Raw genomic sequence first — 18286 nt, 5'->3', positions numbered from 1 at the left:
TGTTTGCTTTTTCTTAACCAAATACTCATAATGTACCAGGGCTAAACTGCTGTTAAACATAAAGTTGTTCAAACCTCCTGAGTATGTGAATGCTTTTGTAACTCCAATATCTTGTTACCTGTCTGCAGAAAATTTTACTGGAAAAAAGATGAGAAATTGACATAGGTTCTTTATTAGGTAACTTTTTCTTGATAGATCTTTTAAAAACCTTTCTTATTAAATCTAAATGTTGAAGAAATGAGTTTGTACCTCACAGGAAGATTTTATTTTGGTAAGATATATGCATAGTACTGTCAAAGTGTGAATGGTTTAATAAGTATGTTTTGACCAGAATCCTAATGTAATATTTATCATAGGGTAGAATTTATATTTTTCTCATAAAAAAATACACTCTTAGATGCTGTCCAAGGAAATATACTCTTAGATGCTGTCCAAGGAGATATAATTACTGAGCTATTTGGAGCCCTTGCATTAAGTAGCAGCCTCATGGCATGGTATCGTTTCCAGCAGATTATCACTTCTTGATGATGAATGTTATTTTTTATTAACTTTTCGTTCAGAAATGTCATTGTTCTCAGGAATTCTGGCAAAACCAATTTAATTCGTATTTTACCTTAAGGCCAGGTGGTTAAGAAGAATAAGCTTTGCTTGTACTTGCAACATATCCGGTTGGTTAAAATATATGTTAATTATCTCCCTTAACTGGATTTAGGATTTTACTGCCATCTTATGATTTGCACTTTAAATCAGTTTTATGGCGTATAGGTCATCATAATGTGCCAGCTTCTGAATTAGTGTTATTGTGTTATTTTGAGGAGGTATAAAAGATATACAAGTAATTGGTCCATTGTTAAATGAAAAATGTGACCTAGTGATATTATTTCAGGAAGCTGAAACTACTAGACTCACCAGAGAACTAGACAAATTAAAAGAAGATATCAACTCTCACATCATTAAAGTAAAATGGGCACAAAACAAATTGAAAGTGGAAATGGACTCACACAAGGTGAGTACTGTAATGCAGTGGAAATTATCAGGATCAGTTCTAAGAGCAAATTCAGTATTAGGTAATGAGGCATGACGTTTAATTTAGTGACTCTTCTGTAGGATAGCCTGACCCTGCATATTTGGTGATTGTGAACCTTAGATTTATCCTTGGGTTTTCTTAGTCACCGTATCTAGTCCCTTAGCAAGTCTCGCTGACTTTTCTCAAGTCTTTACCCATCTGTCACCTTCTCAGTGAAAGGATATTCAAAGAGCCGCAAGTGGTCAGAACTGGACCAGAGAAGGGAGCCTGGCTGGTGTTGGTCAGTGGTTGAGCATGGACCAGTGCACCAAGAAGTCAATGATTTAATTCCCAGTCAGGGCGCACGCAGGGGGCCGTGCAGGAGGCAGCCGATTGATGTTGATGTTTCTCTCTCTCAAATCAATAGAAACATATTTTTTTAAAAAAAGAATAAGAAGCGAGAAAAAGAAAACTATTGAATTTGATGAGAAAGTAGTCCCTGCAAATCTTCAGAATTGCTGTTTCAGGAGGGTGGTTAGGAAGAGAAATCAAACTGTATTACGAATCTGTAAAAAAGCAGTTTTTTAATAGATACCATGGCCATAAACCAAAGAATTATCTTCTATGTGTGTGTGCTAAGAACTATTTAGTATTTGCTCTTTTTGCTTTATCAGGTTAGTTAGTAAATTCTAGTGATTTACTGAAAATCTTATCAAATTTAGCTTTATTTAATGGCTTTTAGTTATTCAGCCCCTCAGTGGCAGTGCTGAGACAACTTTCCCTGCCCTGGTCATTGTTCCTACCATTCATCACATCATCGTGTCCAAGCCTGTCACTGTCTTTTTATCGATGCAGGAAACCAAAGATAAACTCAAAGAGACAACAACAAAGCTAACCCAAGCAAAGGAAGAAGCAGATCAGATACGAAAAAATTGTCAGGATATGATAAAAACATACCAGGTATGCTTTTCAAATAGATTAGTAACAAATTATGCCAATATCAGGACTCTTGTTTCATTAAATTTTGTATCTAACATTTGATGTGTGGCATGTATTTGGTAGGGCAGTTAAATAAAATACAGGTTATTTCCTAGGTTAAAGTACTTGTAGCTTATATAGAGATCTCATTAGAAAAATTTTTAACCAAATAAAAATACTAGAAAATGTAGAAGAATGAAGAGTACATGTTTGTAAATGTATAAGTTAAAAATAAAACCACTCTATATTATGTTACATATCTTAAGTATATTATTCTTGTTCTTGCAAAATTGACATATTTAAAATCTTCCAATGCAGTCATCATTTTTAGATATGTACCCTATGTATTTCTTAATTAGTACACTTCATTGCCAAGGCCGCCTTTACTCTTCAAAGTATAAAACTTAAAAAATTCTTTTTTCATTTCTTTTCCATTAGGAGTCAGAAGAAATTAAATCAAATGAGCTTGATGCCAAACTTAGAGTCACAAAAGGAGAGCTTGAAAAACAAATGCAAGAAAAATCTGACCAGCTAGAGGTGAGTAGTTTTGTTCTTTGTATGTCCTAGGCTGTATAATAAATACAGGAGAAGTAATGAGTGCTTATTGTCATCTACTTTTAAAGCCTTTGGGAGGAGCAGGATCTAGTTTAGTACATAACGATTTGTGGTTTCTTTGAAACTTTTTAAAAGATGCATCATGCCAAAATAAAGGAACTAGAGGATCTGAAGAGGACGTTTAAGGAGGGCATGGATGAGCTACGAACACTGAGAACAAAGGTAATCAAAGATTTCATTGTGACTCAAGAGGAAGGGTAAACATTTTAAATTTTGGACTCATTCTGATTTTTAAAATGTCGGGGCAAGGGTATCTATTTAGGAATTTTCCAAAATAAAAAAACTCATAGGAGTAGAATATCAGTTCCCTAGCAATAAAATGGACTCTTATTGAAATGAAAATGTCTTCTACTTCAACCCCTTTGAAGTGTTTGCCAAGCATTCCTGTGTTCTAACACATTTGCTGGATCTATAACTTATCCTTGGGCCTCTGATCCAAAGGCACTGTTATCAGCAAATCTATTGGAAAGATAGTTGGACTTTAGAACTGTGAGTATGAGAAAATAATAGATAGAATTTCTCTATATTTCTCCTGGATATATTTAATAGTCTTGTATGCAATTTTAATTTCTAACAACTTACTAAATTCTTTCCAGTGTATATTGTCTTTATTGTAAGACTAGTATCCATTTTAATATGACTGTGAAACATTATCATTGTATATCATTCATTTATTTAGAAATAGGCTTTTAGGTAACTGCCTTGAGTTTGCAATCACTTAATAATTTTCAAAGTGTTTTCCACATACCCTTCTATTTGTTCTCCGTGCCAGTTCCTGGAGGTAGGTAGGGAAGACACCTCCTCTTTTCAGGGGAAGAAATGGAGATTCAGCGAAAATAAAGTGACATACTGAAACTCCCGTGACTAAGTCAGAGACTGACTCCCAGGACTCTCTAACTCCCCGTTATGTTTTCTTCACGTTAATTAACACTGTTTCAGATTAGTATATAATCACTACTTGAAATAGTTAATAAGGAACAAGAAAATATTGTTTGTGGTTTAGCTTGGTTATGATTTGTGATAGGTGAAATGCCTGGAAGATGAACGATTAAGGACAGAAGATGAATTGTCGAAATATAAGGAAATTATTAATCGCCAAAAAGCTGAAATTCAGAACTTCTTGGACAAAATGAAAATTGCAGATCAGATACAGGAGCAATATCAAAGGTATGAAATGAGCAACTTCTCTTTGTGCTAATCAATAGGCTTTTTAATTCTATCACAAGTTTCCTTTTTTAAATACAATTATTGCATTAAAAAAGAATAAGTTTATAATTTTACTGGCTAAAAGTTTTTAAATTTTGCTCTTCATTTGAACTTTTTTGGATTATCTTTGAAGTTCCCATCACGGCTTCTAAAATACAAAGTTTATATTCTCTAAACATTGGCAGTCGCAATTTATAAGACAGATGGGTTTTGGTTTCTTTACTTATTACTTAGCTTTCAAATTCTGTTACGCACAGTACATACTTTTCCTTCTAAAAGGTAGATATACACCTATATCTGTATCTTTGTATGTATGTAGCTTGAGGTCAGGTCTGAAATTATTCCTTGGCTTCTTATAAAACCCTTTAGCTAAACTCTACTCATGGCATTGCCTGGCAGAGCATGGATTCAGGTTGAGTCCAAGTACTTCTCATACCCTACTGATAGCCAGGCTGCTGAGCGTCGCTAAGGAAATCCTCACCATCACCCAGAGTGATGCTGCTCTAAGTTCATGGGTAGCCGCCTCAGCTGGGAATATTAATACAGCTCTCCTGCTGCCACGTGTCCTTAGAGCCTTGCCCTGACCATCTTAGCTTCTCTTCTAAACCTTACTTCTTTCCTTGCACTTCTCTTCCTTCTGACTACGTACCTTGGCAGACGGTTACCTCTGACTTCGCAGAGAAACTGGAAGCTCTCAGTTGGCAGTTGCCAAAACCTCTTGCTGTCAGGCCTCTGAGCTTGCCCGCGCCCACGGCCATTCCTCCTTCCATCAGTCCGGAGGAGCTGTTCCTGCGCCTCTGCGGATGGAGGATGGAGGATGGAGGATGGAGGATGGAGGATGGAGGATGGAGGATGGAGGATGGAGGATGGAGGATGGAGGCGTTCTCGGCCTCAGCTGGGGGTCCACGGTGCCTTCCCCGGGTCTTTGTTGGTTGCTCTTCCTGTTTATCCTCTCTGACCGCTCCCTTTCAGCTGACTGTTATATCTCAGGAACATCAGGCTCCAGTGACCTGCCTCTCTCCTTTCCTTCCAGCCCACGCGTCTTTAGAGGGCCATCTGTACTTGGCCTTGGTTTCTTCACGTCTTAGTCCGTCTAACCCTCTCCACTTCATTCTCGCTTCTTCCTCAGCGTCCCATTAAAAACGGCTGATGCCTCCTTAAATCTAGCAGGCACTTCCTCAGACGAAACCTTGCTTGAGCTTTCAGGATTAATACCACTAGCCCACTGTCTTTCTTGACACCCTCTGGCGTCACTTCACCCTCTGCCCTCCCGGTGCTCCTCCCCACTGCTGGCCACTTTCTCAGTGTCCTTGGCAGCCTCCTCATTCTGCCGTAAAGCTCTTCTGTCCTTATTTTATTATCGCCCTGGGTGATCCTAACTATTTGCATAGTATGCGGCAGGACCTTCACGTTATTTTCAGCCCTTTTTGCTGAGCCCTAGACATGAAAGTCTCAAAGAAACCTCAAACTTAAAGATGTCCAAAACGGATTCATCTTTCCCACCCGCACCTGTAGTTCTCTGATGTTCCTGAGATGAGTGATGAGTAGCGTCCACATGGGACACCTCGGCTCTGTCTCCTTCCCCTCACATGTCTAACCAGTCACAAAGTATTTTCAATGCTGCCTCTTTAATGTCTTTCATTCTGTTTACATTTTATATTCCTGTTGCTGCTCCCATTGACCAAGCCATTATCAGCTCTCATCTGCAAAACCGCCACAGTTTCTAAACTGTTTTTCCCCCCCTTCCCTTTTAATCCATCTCCTACACTGTGGTTAACATAATCTTTTAGAAAAGGAAATTTTCTCAAAACCTTTCGATTATTGCTTAGTGAGTCCAGGTGCCATGACATGGTTTGGAAGGTCATTAGTGACCTGTCCCTTGCTCCTTCCTCTGTGCCTTCTCCTTTTCCATTCTTGTGTTCTAGCAGTAGTTGGTTAACAAATGTTGATTGATTGTCACCTATGTGCCAACCCCTGTATTAAGGGCCAGGGATATGGTGCAGTCCTTAGTCTCATCATTGCTGAATATCTGTTTGGCTCGCAAGCCAAATCCAGCCCACTGCTTCTTTTCATATATTGCATTTGGAACACAGCCACGCTCATTCCTTACGTATCGTCTGTGGCTGCTGTCACATGACAGTGGCAGAGTCAACAGTTCCAACAAAGGCCATATGCCCCAGAAGCCCAAATCGGGTACTGTCTGGGCCTTTTACAGGAGAAGTTTGCTAACCCCCACTTTAAGTATTAGTTCAAGCATTACTTACACTAGGTTCGGTGACCTGTTTGGTGCTTTATCATCAAAAATGCTTTATCACACATAATTTCCCTGCCTGACAGAAAACTTGGAGCTCAGGGGCCCCATTGGTTGCGCTCCCTTATTTTCCTAGAGCTTAGTTCCTCGCATGTGTTAGTCATTCTCGAATAGAAGTACCTTTATAAAACATTTCCTTCAATGAAAATTCCCAAACCATTAATTTAATGTCCGTTAATGGTTTAATTTCTTTTCTTAAATATAAACTTTGTTTTTTAGAGGTAAACAAGAAATTGAAAATTTGAAGGAAGAAGTGGAAAGTCTTAATTCTTTGATTAATGACCTACAAAAAGACATCGAAGGCAGTAGGAAAAGAGAATCCGAGCTACTACTGTTTACAGAAAAGCTCACTAGTAAGAACGCACAGCTTCAGTCTGAATCCAATTCTTTACAGTCACAGTATGATAAACTTTCCTGTAGTGAAAGCCAGTTACAAAGCCAATGTGAACAATTGAAACAGACAAATACCAACTTGGTAAGTATAATCGTACATTTAACACGCAAAGCAGCATAGCGAGAGGCATAGATTAGATTTCCTTACTGGCATAAACCTGGGGTCATTGGTCTAAGCTTTTTTTTATTGGGACGGACTGTCTAGTCATTTCAAATGCTGTGAGAAATGTCAGTTTTCCCTTTGACTTATGATATTTATAATAAAATTTTCCCCTAAAATGGTTATGAAGAAGTATTTCACTTTTGAAAACAAGAAAATCAGGGTTTTTGTCATTCCTAACTGGAATTACTATATAGTTTTTAAAAGTACTTTACATTTTTATCTTTTTGTACTTTAAAAATGGTTTAATAGTTCCAAGTTATGAGAGTACCTTTAAGTTACTTATAAAAATAATTTGAGACTTTAGTTAAAAAATATGGAGACCTGTATCACATGGTGTTTTGCATGTATGGGATGGCATACGTATTAATGTATTCCCTGCGTTACTATATGAAGAATTTGAGGAGCTCAGTAAACAAAACCTGGGAAGGAGTGATGATGAGAGACTCTACTATCAAGGACCTTGTTTTTTTTGTGTGTTTTTTCTTAAATCCTCACCCTAGGATATTTTTTTCCATTGATTTTCAGAGAGAGAGAGAGAACCGATATGATAGAGACGCATCGATTGGTTGCCTCCCGCACATTCCCCAACAAGGGATTGAGCCTGCAACCGAAGTACATACCCTTGGCTGGAATCGAACCCAGGACCCTTCAGTCTGAGGGCTGATGTAATAACCACTGAGCAAAACTTGCTAGGGCAAGGACCTTGTATTTTAATGCTTTAAAGTATGAGAATTAATAGAAACATACAAGTCACCTATTAAAATTGGTGTTTTTTGTTTTATCTTAATTTAATGTTTAGGAAAGTAGATTGTTGAAAGAGGAAGAACTGCGAAAAGAGGAAGTCCAGACTCTGCAAGCTGAACTCACTTGCAGACAAACGGAAGTTAAAGCACTGAGTACCCAGGTCGAAGAATTAAAAGATGACTTAGTAACTCAGAGACGTAAGCATGCCTCTAGTGTCAAGGATCTTACCAAGCAACTTCAGCAAGGTATGAAGTTCTTCCACACCTAGACCTGGAATGTTTTTTGTTTCTTTTAATCATTAGGATTTATAGGAAAATATATTTTTCACACCAGGTTCTGCCACATTGATTAGAGCCTTATGTTCTTTTTAATGTGTTAATGTAAACCAAATTGCTGAACTTGTTGCAGTTGCATGAATAGTCTGTAGCATCTTCTGTGTTAAAGGACATTTATTCATGGCACTACAAAGTGTAAGAGTTGGAAAAGTACCTTAAGGCAGTAGTGTCAGAATTTTTTTGATCACATACTCCTATTGGTAAAAATTACTTAAGCATTTTTTCTCCAGTTTATATATCTTTATAAATTTTAAACATGTATTCTATTTGATGTATATTAGAAAACAGGAAAAATGGAAATTTTAAAAGGTCAGATTAAATATAAGTCTTAATAGAAGTTCTAATATTTTCTCCCTATACATGTGTATGATTGTTTTGTGCAGCATCTTTGGTACCTTCATCCATCTGGTAGACCACTAACTTAGAGATCCGTGAGACCTAACCTTTCATTGTACAAGAAACTGAGACCCAGAAAGGTTATATATTAACCAAACACAGCGGTTAACAACCAGAACTGGAACCCAGATTCCTTTCATTTAAAAATTCATGCAGTTATTGGGAGTCTGTGCTGTGTGCTTGGGTACAAAGATGAATGAGAAATGTATTCTTCCTGTTTTCTCCTGTTTCCCTCTGCTTTATTTGTGTCAAAGTGAAATGAAATATAGTAATAAAAGAGACCTAGCATTTACTTAATATAAATATATTCAGATATTTGCCATGAGATTCAGTTTGTTTTTATAGATATAATGAAGAGAAATGGGGAAATTTCTGGTACTCTTTTACATCTTTTGGGACTCCAAGAGTTATGCACAGTGTGCTTAAGTGATGCCAGCCAGTATCGGTTGTTATCATAATGTTGTTTCTAAGGTGTTTTTTTAATTGATTTTTACTTTATTTTATTAAAATATATCTTTATTGATTTCAGAGAGAGAAAGGAGAGGGAGAGAGAGAGATAGAAACATCAGTGATGAGTCATTGATCAAGCCCCAACCCGGGCATGTGCCCTGACTGGGAATCGAACCCCGATCGTCTGGACCCCAGGTCGACGCTCAACCGCTGAGCCACGCCCGGCTGGGCTAATTGATTTTTTTTGAAAGAGAGAGAGAGACAGACAGACAGATATCGATGTGAGAGCAAATATCCATCAGCTGCCTCCTGCACGCCCCTGACTGGGGATTGAGCCAGCAACCTGGGCATGTGCCCTGACAGGGAATCGAACCTGCAGCCTTTTGGTGCACGGGATAGCGCGCAACCAGCTGAGCCACCCCGGCCAGGGCATAATGTTGTTTCTATAGATGTTGTATTTGACCTGTGCATTTCTAGATTTCATTTTATATGAATGATACCTACAGCCTTCCTGTCCAAAGTATATATTCAAGAAATTTCTCCCCATTTTTGCCATTTTGGCCTAAGTGATTTAAGCACTTAAAACCAGAGGTATTGGGGGCAGGTGGTCATGATAATTGTCACAAGTAATCCATTCCCTTTTTTTCTAGCACGAAGAAAGTTAGATCAGGTCGAGAATGGAAGCTACGATAAAGAAGTCAGCAGCATGGGAAGTCGTTCTAGTTCATCAGGTAAAAAACCAGTGGTTTTAGTTATTTAGTGATTGATTATAAAAAGAAATAGCATATTTTGTTCTATTGAAATATTTTTCTTTCATTTGGAATTTTAAAAAGTGGTGGTTGTACATACTGTAAAAAATATTTCCAGTTAAATGTTTAGGTTCTAATCATTATCCATAGGGTTTCAAGTTTGTCTTGTGGTTCTTTTTTCTTTTTTCTCACTCTAGAATGTAAAGCTCTTTTTAGTTAAAGTATAATGGACACATAGTATTATATTAGTATATGTCCGTGGTTCTCTGTCCTCTCTTCCCCTGCCTCCCTTACCTGCTTCTTCTCTGTTTTGTGTAACAACTTCACCTTCCGTTTTTAAATTTAGATTTGTACCCATCCCTACAGAGAGATTTGCTGTACTGTGGTCTCTCTTTTTCTTTTACCTTCATATTACTTTTAACACCTGAGAACTAATGAAATGACCATCATTATATATCAGATTTTTTTATGTATATACACATATGTATTTTCTAAATATTAGCTTTTCTCATGGTAACTATGCCAATGGTCTAAAGCAGAAATGAATAGTCTATGAAATTATGATTTATAATATTGTGAAAATGGTAATGAGCAAAATATCAGTGTATTTATCAATTTTGGAATGCCAGGAACCATGCTCAATGCTTTAAGTGTATCATTTACTCTGCAGAAGTCCTGTGATGTGTTATAGTTCCCACTTTAAAGAGTGTTTCCATGACTTGCCCAAAGTCCACAGTGACTGAGCTCTCAGATTCTAGAGTCCTTGCTACACTGCTCCCAGGAGTTGCATATTAGGGGGGAAACATCATCAATTGTTACAGTAGTGGGAAAATTGTGTAGTAGAAGAAACATGGGTTTGAAATTGCACATAGATATTTAGATCCCAGCGCTGCCATTTAGTATATGACGTTAGATAAGATACACTACCTGTGAAAATCTACAGAATGGGGTGAAAAAAGCCTCATCTTTGTCAGGTAAAAGGCTCAAAAATTCTTTGCAACTGATGGTGATAAAAATAATAGCTAACACTCACTTAGAGCTTACTGTGTGCGTTGTTATAAGCACTTCACCTGTATTAACTCATTAAAATGAGGACAGTAACCCTGTGAGGTGAATGATGTTATTCTCATTTTCAGATGAAGTGATCCAAGGCACAGAAAGTTAAATAACTTGTCCAGAGTTTCACAGCTAGAAAGTGGGATTTGAACTTGGGGAAACCTGGCTCCTGAGCTTAACCCACTTTGCTGTATTCTGCTCTCTCTGTATCTGTCTGTCTGTTTTTCTCGGTTTAATTTTGGTCTTACTTCAGACTTGCTATTTCTGACTTTTGTTGAGTTTCTTGTTTCTCTGTTGACACTTCTCTTCCTATTCCTGAAAGACATACTAGATCTTTTTGTACTTCTATCATCAGTATATTCAGAAATAAGAACTCAGGCCAGGTATGACTTGTGTAGGGTTCTCTGCCCAACTCTGTTAGAGTGATACTTGAAAATCATACTAGAAGAAACAATATGGGGTTAGAGATGACTGTAGACCAGGTACGATATCTAAACTTTTTTTTGTCTTTAGGGTCCATTAATGCCCGAAGCAGTGCAGAAGATCGATCCCCAGAAAATACTGGGTCTTCCGTAGCTGTGGATAACTTCCCAGAAGTAGACAAGGCCATGCTGATTGAGAGGATAGTAAGGCTGCAGAAAGCACATGCCCGGAAACATGAAAAGATAGAATTTATGGAGGACCACATCAAACAACTGGTGGAAGAAATTAGGAAAAAAACAAAGTATGTATTATTATGGTAACCTAGTCTGTGTTCAAAATACCATTATTCAGATGGTAAAGTTACTGTTTTCAAATTAATCATATCAAGGTCCTATCTTTAAAAAAATAATTCTTAATTATAGTCATTTATTTCCCAGCCTTTTGCTGATCACTTACTGTGTTCTAGGTTGGGATACAGAGGTGAAAGAACACACAGCTCTTTCCTTCAGGGGATAAAAGACTTCAGTAGACATTAATGTTTTTTTAAAGTTCTTAGGCTATTAATCCTCTCATGAAAAATCTGCACAGTCACCATAGATAGTCACTGAAGAGTCTTCACTCCTGTTGTCCCATTTCTGGCTCACTTTCTGCAGCACCAGTGCTGGCCTTTGCAGCCTCCCTGACTTTCTTCATGCTGTTCCTGCCCTTTCTCTGTTTTCTTGAGATTGTTTTCTCATACAGGCCATGTCTTGCAAGTCTATGTTTGGGTTCATTCTTCTTTGCATAATCCAAGGAATCATAAATCATGCCAACACCAGTTGTCTTGCCACCAGCAGAATGGGTTCTGAATCCCAACACAAAGGTGACATCTGCTGTGGCCTTAGACATTTTGGATAGTTTTTCCCGAATTTCTGTCTAAGGTACTGTTGCCTTCCCAGCATGAAGGACATCAGTGATCATTTGCTTCCGCTGAAGTCGTCTATTGGTCATGAACTTCCTGGTCTGGATAGTTACTGTGTCGTTCATGATGGTGGACGGTCAACATTAATTTAAGATATTAAAATAACTTTGAACTTAAAAAAAGAAAGTGCTCTATTTAGATCTCTATTTTTATGACTGTGAGATTCTAAGAGATATGTAGTGTTGTGAATTATCTTTCCTATTGGGTAGAACATGGGTAATTTATTGGGCACCTACTAAGTACAAGGCGCACGGTGCCTGTTGACTTAACAATACAGTTACCTCATTGATTCCTTACATCTGCTCAGGGAGAGAGTGAGTTCTCTAATTTGACAGATAAGCTACCAGAGGCTCAGGTCAAATCACTAAATGTTCTAGACTCAGCACTCACCCTACAGGTGATGGACGGAGAGTGGCGAGCCACATGCCGCTCTGACACTCCAGAACCTGTGCTGTGCCCGATTCCTTACAGATACCATGTCCTTTAAGAGCTTTTATATTGCAGTCTTCACCCTTGACTTCTTAATTTTTATTTTGAAATAATTGAGACTTAGGGAAAAGTTTACCCATGACTTTTAAAAGAAAAAGTAAAATAATAGTTCTAAGTTTAATAAAAGGAAAATTGAAAATATTAACTGAAATGGGAGCAAAACAGCTCAAATATTTTCTTTCTTTTTAAAGATTTTTTAAAATTGATTTTTGGAGAGAGAGGAAGGGAGAGGGAGAGAGAGAAACATTAATTGGCTGCCTCCTGCACGCCCCCTTCCCGGAATCTAGCCCAGAACCTGGGCACGTGCCCTGACCAGGATTAGAAGTGGCCACCTCTTGGTGCACAGGACAACACTCAACCAACTGATCCACACTGGCCGGTGCACAGAATTTTTTATTAAAGTAATAAGGAAGGAAATAGAAAAGCAGTGTTTTTCTATCTTTAGGAAACCATCTGAATAAGGAAAATTCCTTTATTTTCTAATATAGTTCTGTTATTAACCTGGTAGGTATTTATGCTAGTCATCTGTATGCTTATGATTGGTCGACTCTTGCAAATTCCGGCATTTTTTATTCTGCAGGCACGTAACCGATAGCATTGTTTTATTTTGCAGGATAATTCAGAGTTACATTTTACGGGAAGAGTCTGGCACCCTTTCTTCAGAGGCGTCTGATTTTAACAAAGTCCACTTGAGTAGACGGGGTGGCATCATGGCATCTTTATACACGTCCCATCCGGCCGACAGTGGACTAACGTTGGAACTCTCCTTGGAGATCAACCGAAAATTGCAGGCTGTTTTGGAGGATACGTTACTAAAAAATATTACTTTGAAGGTATTTGTATTTCTTGTTCACTTACCCACCAGCAAACATGGCAGAATGCTGCCTCTTTCATAGTTTGATCCAGCACATAGGTGGACTGTTTCTGTAATGAGAGGGAGCCGTTTTACCCACAGTTACAATTTTTGTGGTGGTCTCTTTCTGAAAAACACAATTTTTAAAAATAGCAATGAAAGAAAGAAATAGTAAAAAACAGTTCAGCTATTTTTTTTTCAATTGCAGTTTATATTCAGTATTATTTTGTATTAGATTCAGGTGTACAGCATAGTGGTCAGACAGTCATATACTTTACAAAGTGGTCCCCTGATATTTCCAGCACCCTCCTGGCACCATACTTAGTTATTACAATATTACTGACTGTATTCCCTGTGCTGTGCTCTACATCCCATGACTGTTCTGTAACTACCGATGTGGATTTCTTAATCCCTTCATCTTTTCCTTGCAGGCCCCCAAACTCTCTCCCCTCCAGCAACCATCAGTCTGTTCCCTGTGTCTATGAGTCTGTTTCAATTTTGTTTGTTCGTTTATTTTGTTCTTTAGATTCCACATATAAGTGAAATCATATGGTATTTGTCTTTGTCTGTCTGACTTATTTCACTCAGCATAATACTCTCTAGGCCCATCCATGCTGTTGCAAATGGTAAGACTTCATTCTTTTTTATGGCCGAGTAGTATTCCATGGTATTTATGTGCCACAGCTTTTTTATCCCCTCGTCTATTGATGGGCCAGTGTAGCTATTGGATAGACACTAATATGAGTTGTTTACTTTGCTTTTGACATGTACTATAATTAGTTAAAATTGATTACTGAGATATTTGTTAAGATTGAGGCATTTACTTTCTAATGTATTTTCTAGCTTTGTTTTATTTTTTGCAGCTATTATCTGACCAAACTGTTCTATTTGTGCTGAGTTTGAGCCTTGATAGTTAGTAATGGATTTTAAAAAATAATTTTTTTAATTTAGTAATAATTTTATGCAATAAAATTTGCTGTAGCTTCAGTAAAAAGGTCAAGTGTGACTGAAAATAGCTGTGTGCCTAGTTTGTTTCATATAGCATTTAAGACTAATCATCGCTTTTCAAAATTTAGGCAAAAGTAGTTCAAGCAAAATCTTTTTTACTTCTTATACTTAGTAGTCCTGTTCTCTTTTTGCTCCTTTTTTCAAATGGTTAAAGGAAAATCTGCAAACACTTGGAACAGAAATAGAACGTCTTATTAAACACCAGCATGAACTAGAACAGAGGACAGAGAAAACCTAACACAAAACTGCTGCTCGGAAAAGAAATAGAAGCCACACAAGGAGATGTCACTACCCAGGATTGTTGGAAACTTCCCCTGCTTCATGTATCAGCCAGTAAAAAATTTGATTTGTTTCATCTGTATAGAAAAATATCCTTTTACATTAGGAATGCACTGCAGTGTATCCTGTAAGAGTGTAGACTTGATCAAATTTGTTTTTGTATGGTGACAGCCCATCACTGAATCAAAACAGCTTAATTTAATTCGCTAAGAGTCATATGAAGTGCTCAGCATTACAAGGGCTTTTGAAATTCCTTCTCCATATTTTTTCCCTTTAAAACACGTAGTATCAAAAATGATTTCATTTTTTTAAATTATGCATGAAAGGACCAGTAATATGCTATTTCCCTTACTTGAAGAATACTAAAAAATAAAAAATTTTGTTTTGACATTCCAATATAACATTTGATTGCATTTTAAAGGGGGATGCCAGTCATCATAAATCTTTTCATTTTAATGGAAACTAATAGGAAAGCTAGCTGTGGTAACTTGCAGTGTATGTACCGTATCTGGGCTAGGTACTTTTTTCAAATTCAAGTTGTTTGCATTCATAGTTGAGTTTTTTACATCTTCAGTTACATAAAATATGATTTTAAATAACATGCTCATTTAGAAAATTCCTGTGAACTTCAGTTATATTTTAAAATGTGAAATGGATTAGTTAGTAAAACAAAGAGATGAATAATGAATTCTTTGAAACAGAAATACTTCAGTTTTACTCATATCAAGTGTAAAGGTAAATGTTTAAAATATTTATGAAGAACCTGTTCCCTGGAGAGTGCACCCATTCTGTGCTGTTTGCACACCCATTCTTTATATTGATATAATTACATATTATAGTGGAGTGATCTTACCAGTCCTAAATATGAGGTGTTTCAGTATATTTATTTAAACCACAAAATAATTACTTCTCTGTAACCAAAGGAATTTTAGAGCCAAATTTATGTATCCTATTGGATTTTTACAATATTTATTTAAGATGTGGCAGCTTAAACGTTGTCAGTCATATAGTATCAGTATTTCTATGTCATTGGATTTTTTCTTCTTATAATTTCTCACCTGTTAGTTAATTTCTGTGTCTGGTTTTTTGCAGTTCATTATATTTTTGTCTTGCAGCAAACTTCATTTTTGTTTTGGATTTTTGCTTTCTTTTTAAATCATCATTGTTTAAAAAGATAATTTACTAAGGATTAGATGATTCATTATATTATTTTTTCTATATATTGAGTTATAGATTGTCATCCAAAACCAAAATCTCACTTCGAAATGGAAATACAAGTTTAAAAATGTTTTATTTTTAAAATAGCTGTAAAAAGTATTAGTCTTACCATAATGTGTCTTGTTCTTTTTACCAATAATTTATCAAAATCAGAGGGTAAGTGCAATCAAATCTGAATTATTTTTCCATTTGCTTCTAGAAATATTGTTGATATTCCCAAAGACTACTTAGAGTAGCCAACGTAACTAAATTTTTACGGCTGCTTATGTGATACAGATTCAAACGCTATAATATTCTTTTTCTCCTAAGACACAAAATGTATTAATGGAGACCAAATAGAGATCTGATCTAGTGTCATACGCCTGTACACTTTTAAAATATATATACACACTTATTACATACAAAATTGAAACATTCCAATATTGACATTTGTGCACCATTCATGTCAAGTTTAATTTTGAAAGAATTATAGAAGAAAGCTACTGTAAACCATATTTTGACTTATTGTTACTCCCCCCCTCCCAAATATAAGAAACTATGGAAAACTTTTGAAGAAAATACTTAATTTTCATTTTGCTCTAGTTTCTACGGTATTTTTTTTATATGGATCAGGACTGAACAAAATGTACAAAAGTGTGCATATCTCAGATTTTTTCTCTGCACCTATTCACAACAGCTCCCGACTTAAGGCTGTAGAGGGCCTTCTCCCCTTGTTGTGCTGAGTATGTGGAGAGGAAAATGGTCTGGAAAACCTCAGAGCTGTGGACATTTTTTTATATGTTCATTATGAACTGGACACATCAAAGTCTGTTTTGGTTAGTTGGTACAATTTTTATTTCTTTGAGCAGGAAATGGTTTTGTGTGTGTGTGTATCTTTGTATACACTTTACCAGGTATCAGTTTTAAAGTGCATACTTACTGTGACTCCCTTTTTTCCCCGTACCCCTTCAAACTTCAGCCTGTTAAGTTTTAAGGATTCAAAATAGTGGGTTTGAGCAGAATAGTGAGTGTGAACTTTGGTGTTTTCTTTTTAACTTTCTTCATCACCATTTAAAACAATTTACCTTGAAATTAAATTTTACCAGGCTACCAACATGTTACTTATTTGCTTAATAAACACATTTATTGAAAACCTGCTATTGCCAGGCTGCCTACCGGGTACTGTGATTATACTGAACAGGCCAGACAGAACAGTTCCTGTCCTCCTGGAACTTAGGGTCTAGTGACACTCTCCGGGAGAAGCAGGGGCGCTGTGGGAAGAGGGTTGTCCACCTTTGGAAGTAGGTGACCCAGGATTCTCACTCTGGCGTGCAGCTGTGGGAAGTGAATCCTAGCAGATTGCTGTTTTCTTGGTAGTTGTACACATTTCCATACTTTTGTCACAGTTTGGTGTTTAATTATTCCTTAAGAAAAAGGAAAAAAATCCAAAGACCATAAAGTAGCATTCGATTTTTTCATTTTAGCCCTTTGCGGTCGTTTGTCTACTCTCAGCCACCAAAGCTTTTTTACTGTTCCGGTCCTATGTCTGTTCTCAGCCACCACAGCAAGGAACTGTACGAATCTTAACTCTATTCATTCATGTATCAGTTCATAATTTCTCTTGTTTATCCTTCATAATCTTGCATGTTATGTATCACTGCTCTTTCAATGGAAATTAATTCCGACCAGTACGACACCCATGTCCAAATTTAATACGACCGCAAAGGGTTAGTAAATTATTAATGCCTAATCGATGCTCGCAAAGATGACCTAATCATGTTGTCACGTGTGTTTCCAGACTTCGTTTTGCAGTATATTATTTTCTAAAGATTTTTGCATATAGATTCAGACCAATATTTACCAGTAGAAGAAAAAAAATTAGAAATCATGAATATTGTAAATGTTATATATGCTACCCTGGTGGAAATCTTTTTATCAATCATGTTATTCAGTATGTTAATTTGCCTATGAATGTTGACTCCAGTAGCTTATTTTTCAATAACTTGTTTTAATTTTTAAACAAAACAATTCTTTTCTGACACTAAGATTGTTAATTTTTAACACCAGTTGGTGGCACTAGAAACCTAAAAAATTTTCAAGGCTGAACAAGAGAAAATACTTGAAAAAAGTATCCAAACATCAAGAATTTTCAGGAAAATAAAAGTATAATTGTATATTAAAATTGTATTTTTCTTCTGGAATGAAATCCTTTTTTAAAATGCAACATGGCTGTCCGTTTAGACTGCAATGATGAAAGTTGTTTATCTTCCAAGGTTCACATATATATATATAGATATATATACTTGTGCATTGTACAGATAATCTCTAATTTGATTACACTGTTCATTTTGTAAATATGTTTCTGTATAAAATTAAGTTTTTCAAGAGATTCTATGTATATATTGTACTTATTAAATAGGTAATGCCTGTTTACCAAGTCGTATTTTAATGTCATCTTTGATTATTTATTGACACACAGCACTTACTACACAGACTGATTCTCCAGACTGTTGGCAAGGCTGATTCAAATTACTTGAATTTCTTTTTTAAACCAGACTAAAAATTTTTGCTTCCCATGTTTGTCTTTAGTCTATCAATTATTAGAAGTCAGTGAACAATAGTAGGAAGGTTAAATTGAATGCTAGGTTTATATTTTTTATTTTTGTTTAAATTA

The 18286-nt window shown here is 36.5% G+C and overlaps 1 protein-coding gene and 1 pseudogene across 2 annotated transcripts in view; one reads left to right on the top strand and one right to left on the bottom strand.

Annotated features, from left to right (window-relative positions):
* Positions 1 to 17039, top strand: part of CCDC186 (coiled-coil domain containing 186) — a 33182-nt gene extending 16143 nt beyond the window's left edge. Inside the window, exons 6-16 of the mRNA XM_081159014.1 lie at positions 887 to 1006; positions 1862 to 1966; positions 2423 to 2521; positions 2675 to 2761; positions 3624 to 3766; positions 6336 to 6591; positions 7472 to 7661; positions 9248 to 9328; positions 10916 to 11126; positions 12889 to 13108; positions 14291 to 17039. Coding sequence (XP_081015140.1) covers positions 887 to 1006; positions 1862 to 1966; positions 2423 to 2521; positions 2675 to 2761; positions 3624 to 3766; positions 6336 to 6591; positions 7472 to 7661; positions 9248 to 9328; positions 10916 to 11126; positions 12889 to 13108; positions 14291 to 14374 — 1596 coding nt within the window. The 3' untranslated portion in view covers positions 14375 to 17039. The remainder of the gene's footprint in view (positions 1 to 886; positions 1007 to 1861; positions 1967 to 2422; positions 2522 to 2674; positions 2762 to 3623; positions 3767 to 6335; positions 6592 to 7471; positions 7662 to 9247; positions 9329 to 10915; positions 11127 to 12888; positions 13109 to 14290) is intronic.
* Positions 11441 to 11851, bottom strand: LOC308567233 (small ribosomal subunit protein eS24 pseudogene; annotated as a pseudogene). Its single transcript has one exon. The product of its transcript is annotated as a small ribosomal subunit protein eS24 pseudogene (transcript).
* Positions 17040 to 18286: the final 1247 nt, after the last annotated feature.

The sequence above is a fragment of the Miniopterus schreibersii genome (assembly GCF_964146895.1).
Source record: "Miniopterus schreibersii genome assembly, chromosome: 14".
In the NCBI taxonomy this organism is placed as follows: Eukaryota; Metazoa; Chordata; class Mammalia; order Chiroptera; family Miniopteridae; genus Miniopterus; species Miniopterus schreibersii.
The sequence above is the reverse complement of the archived record's forward strand: the minus strand, read 5'-3'. Positions and strand labels throughout refer to the sequence as shown.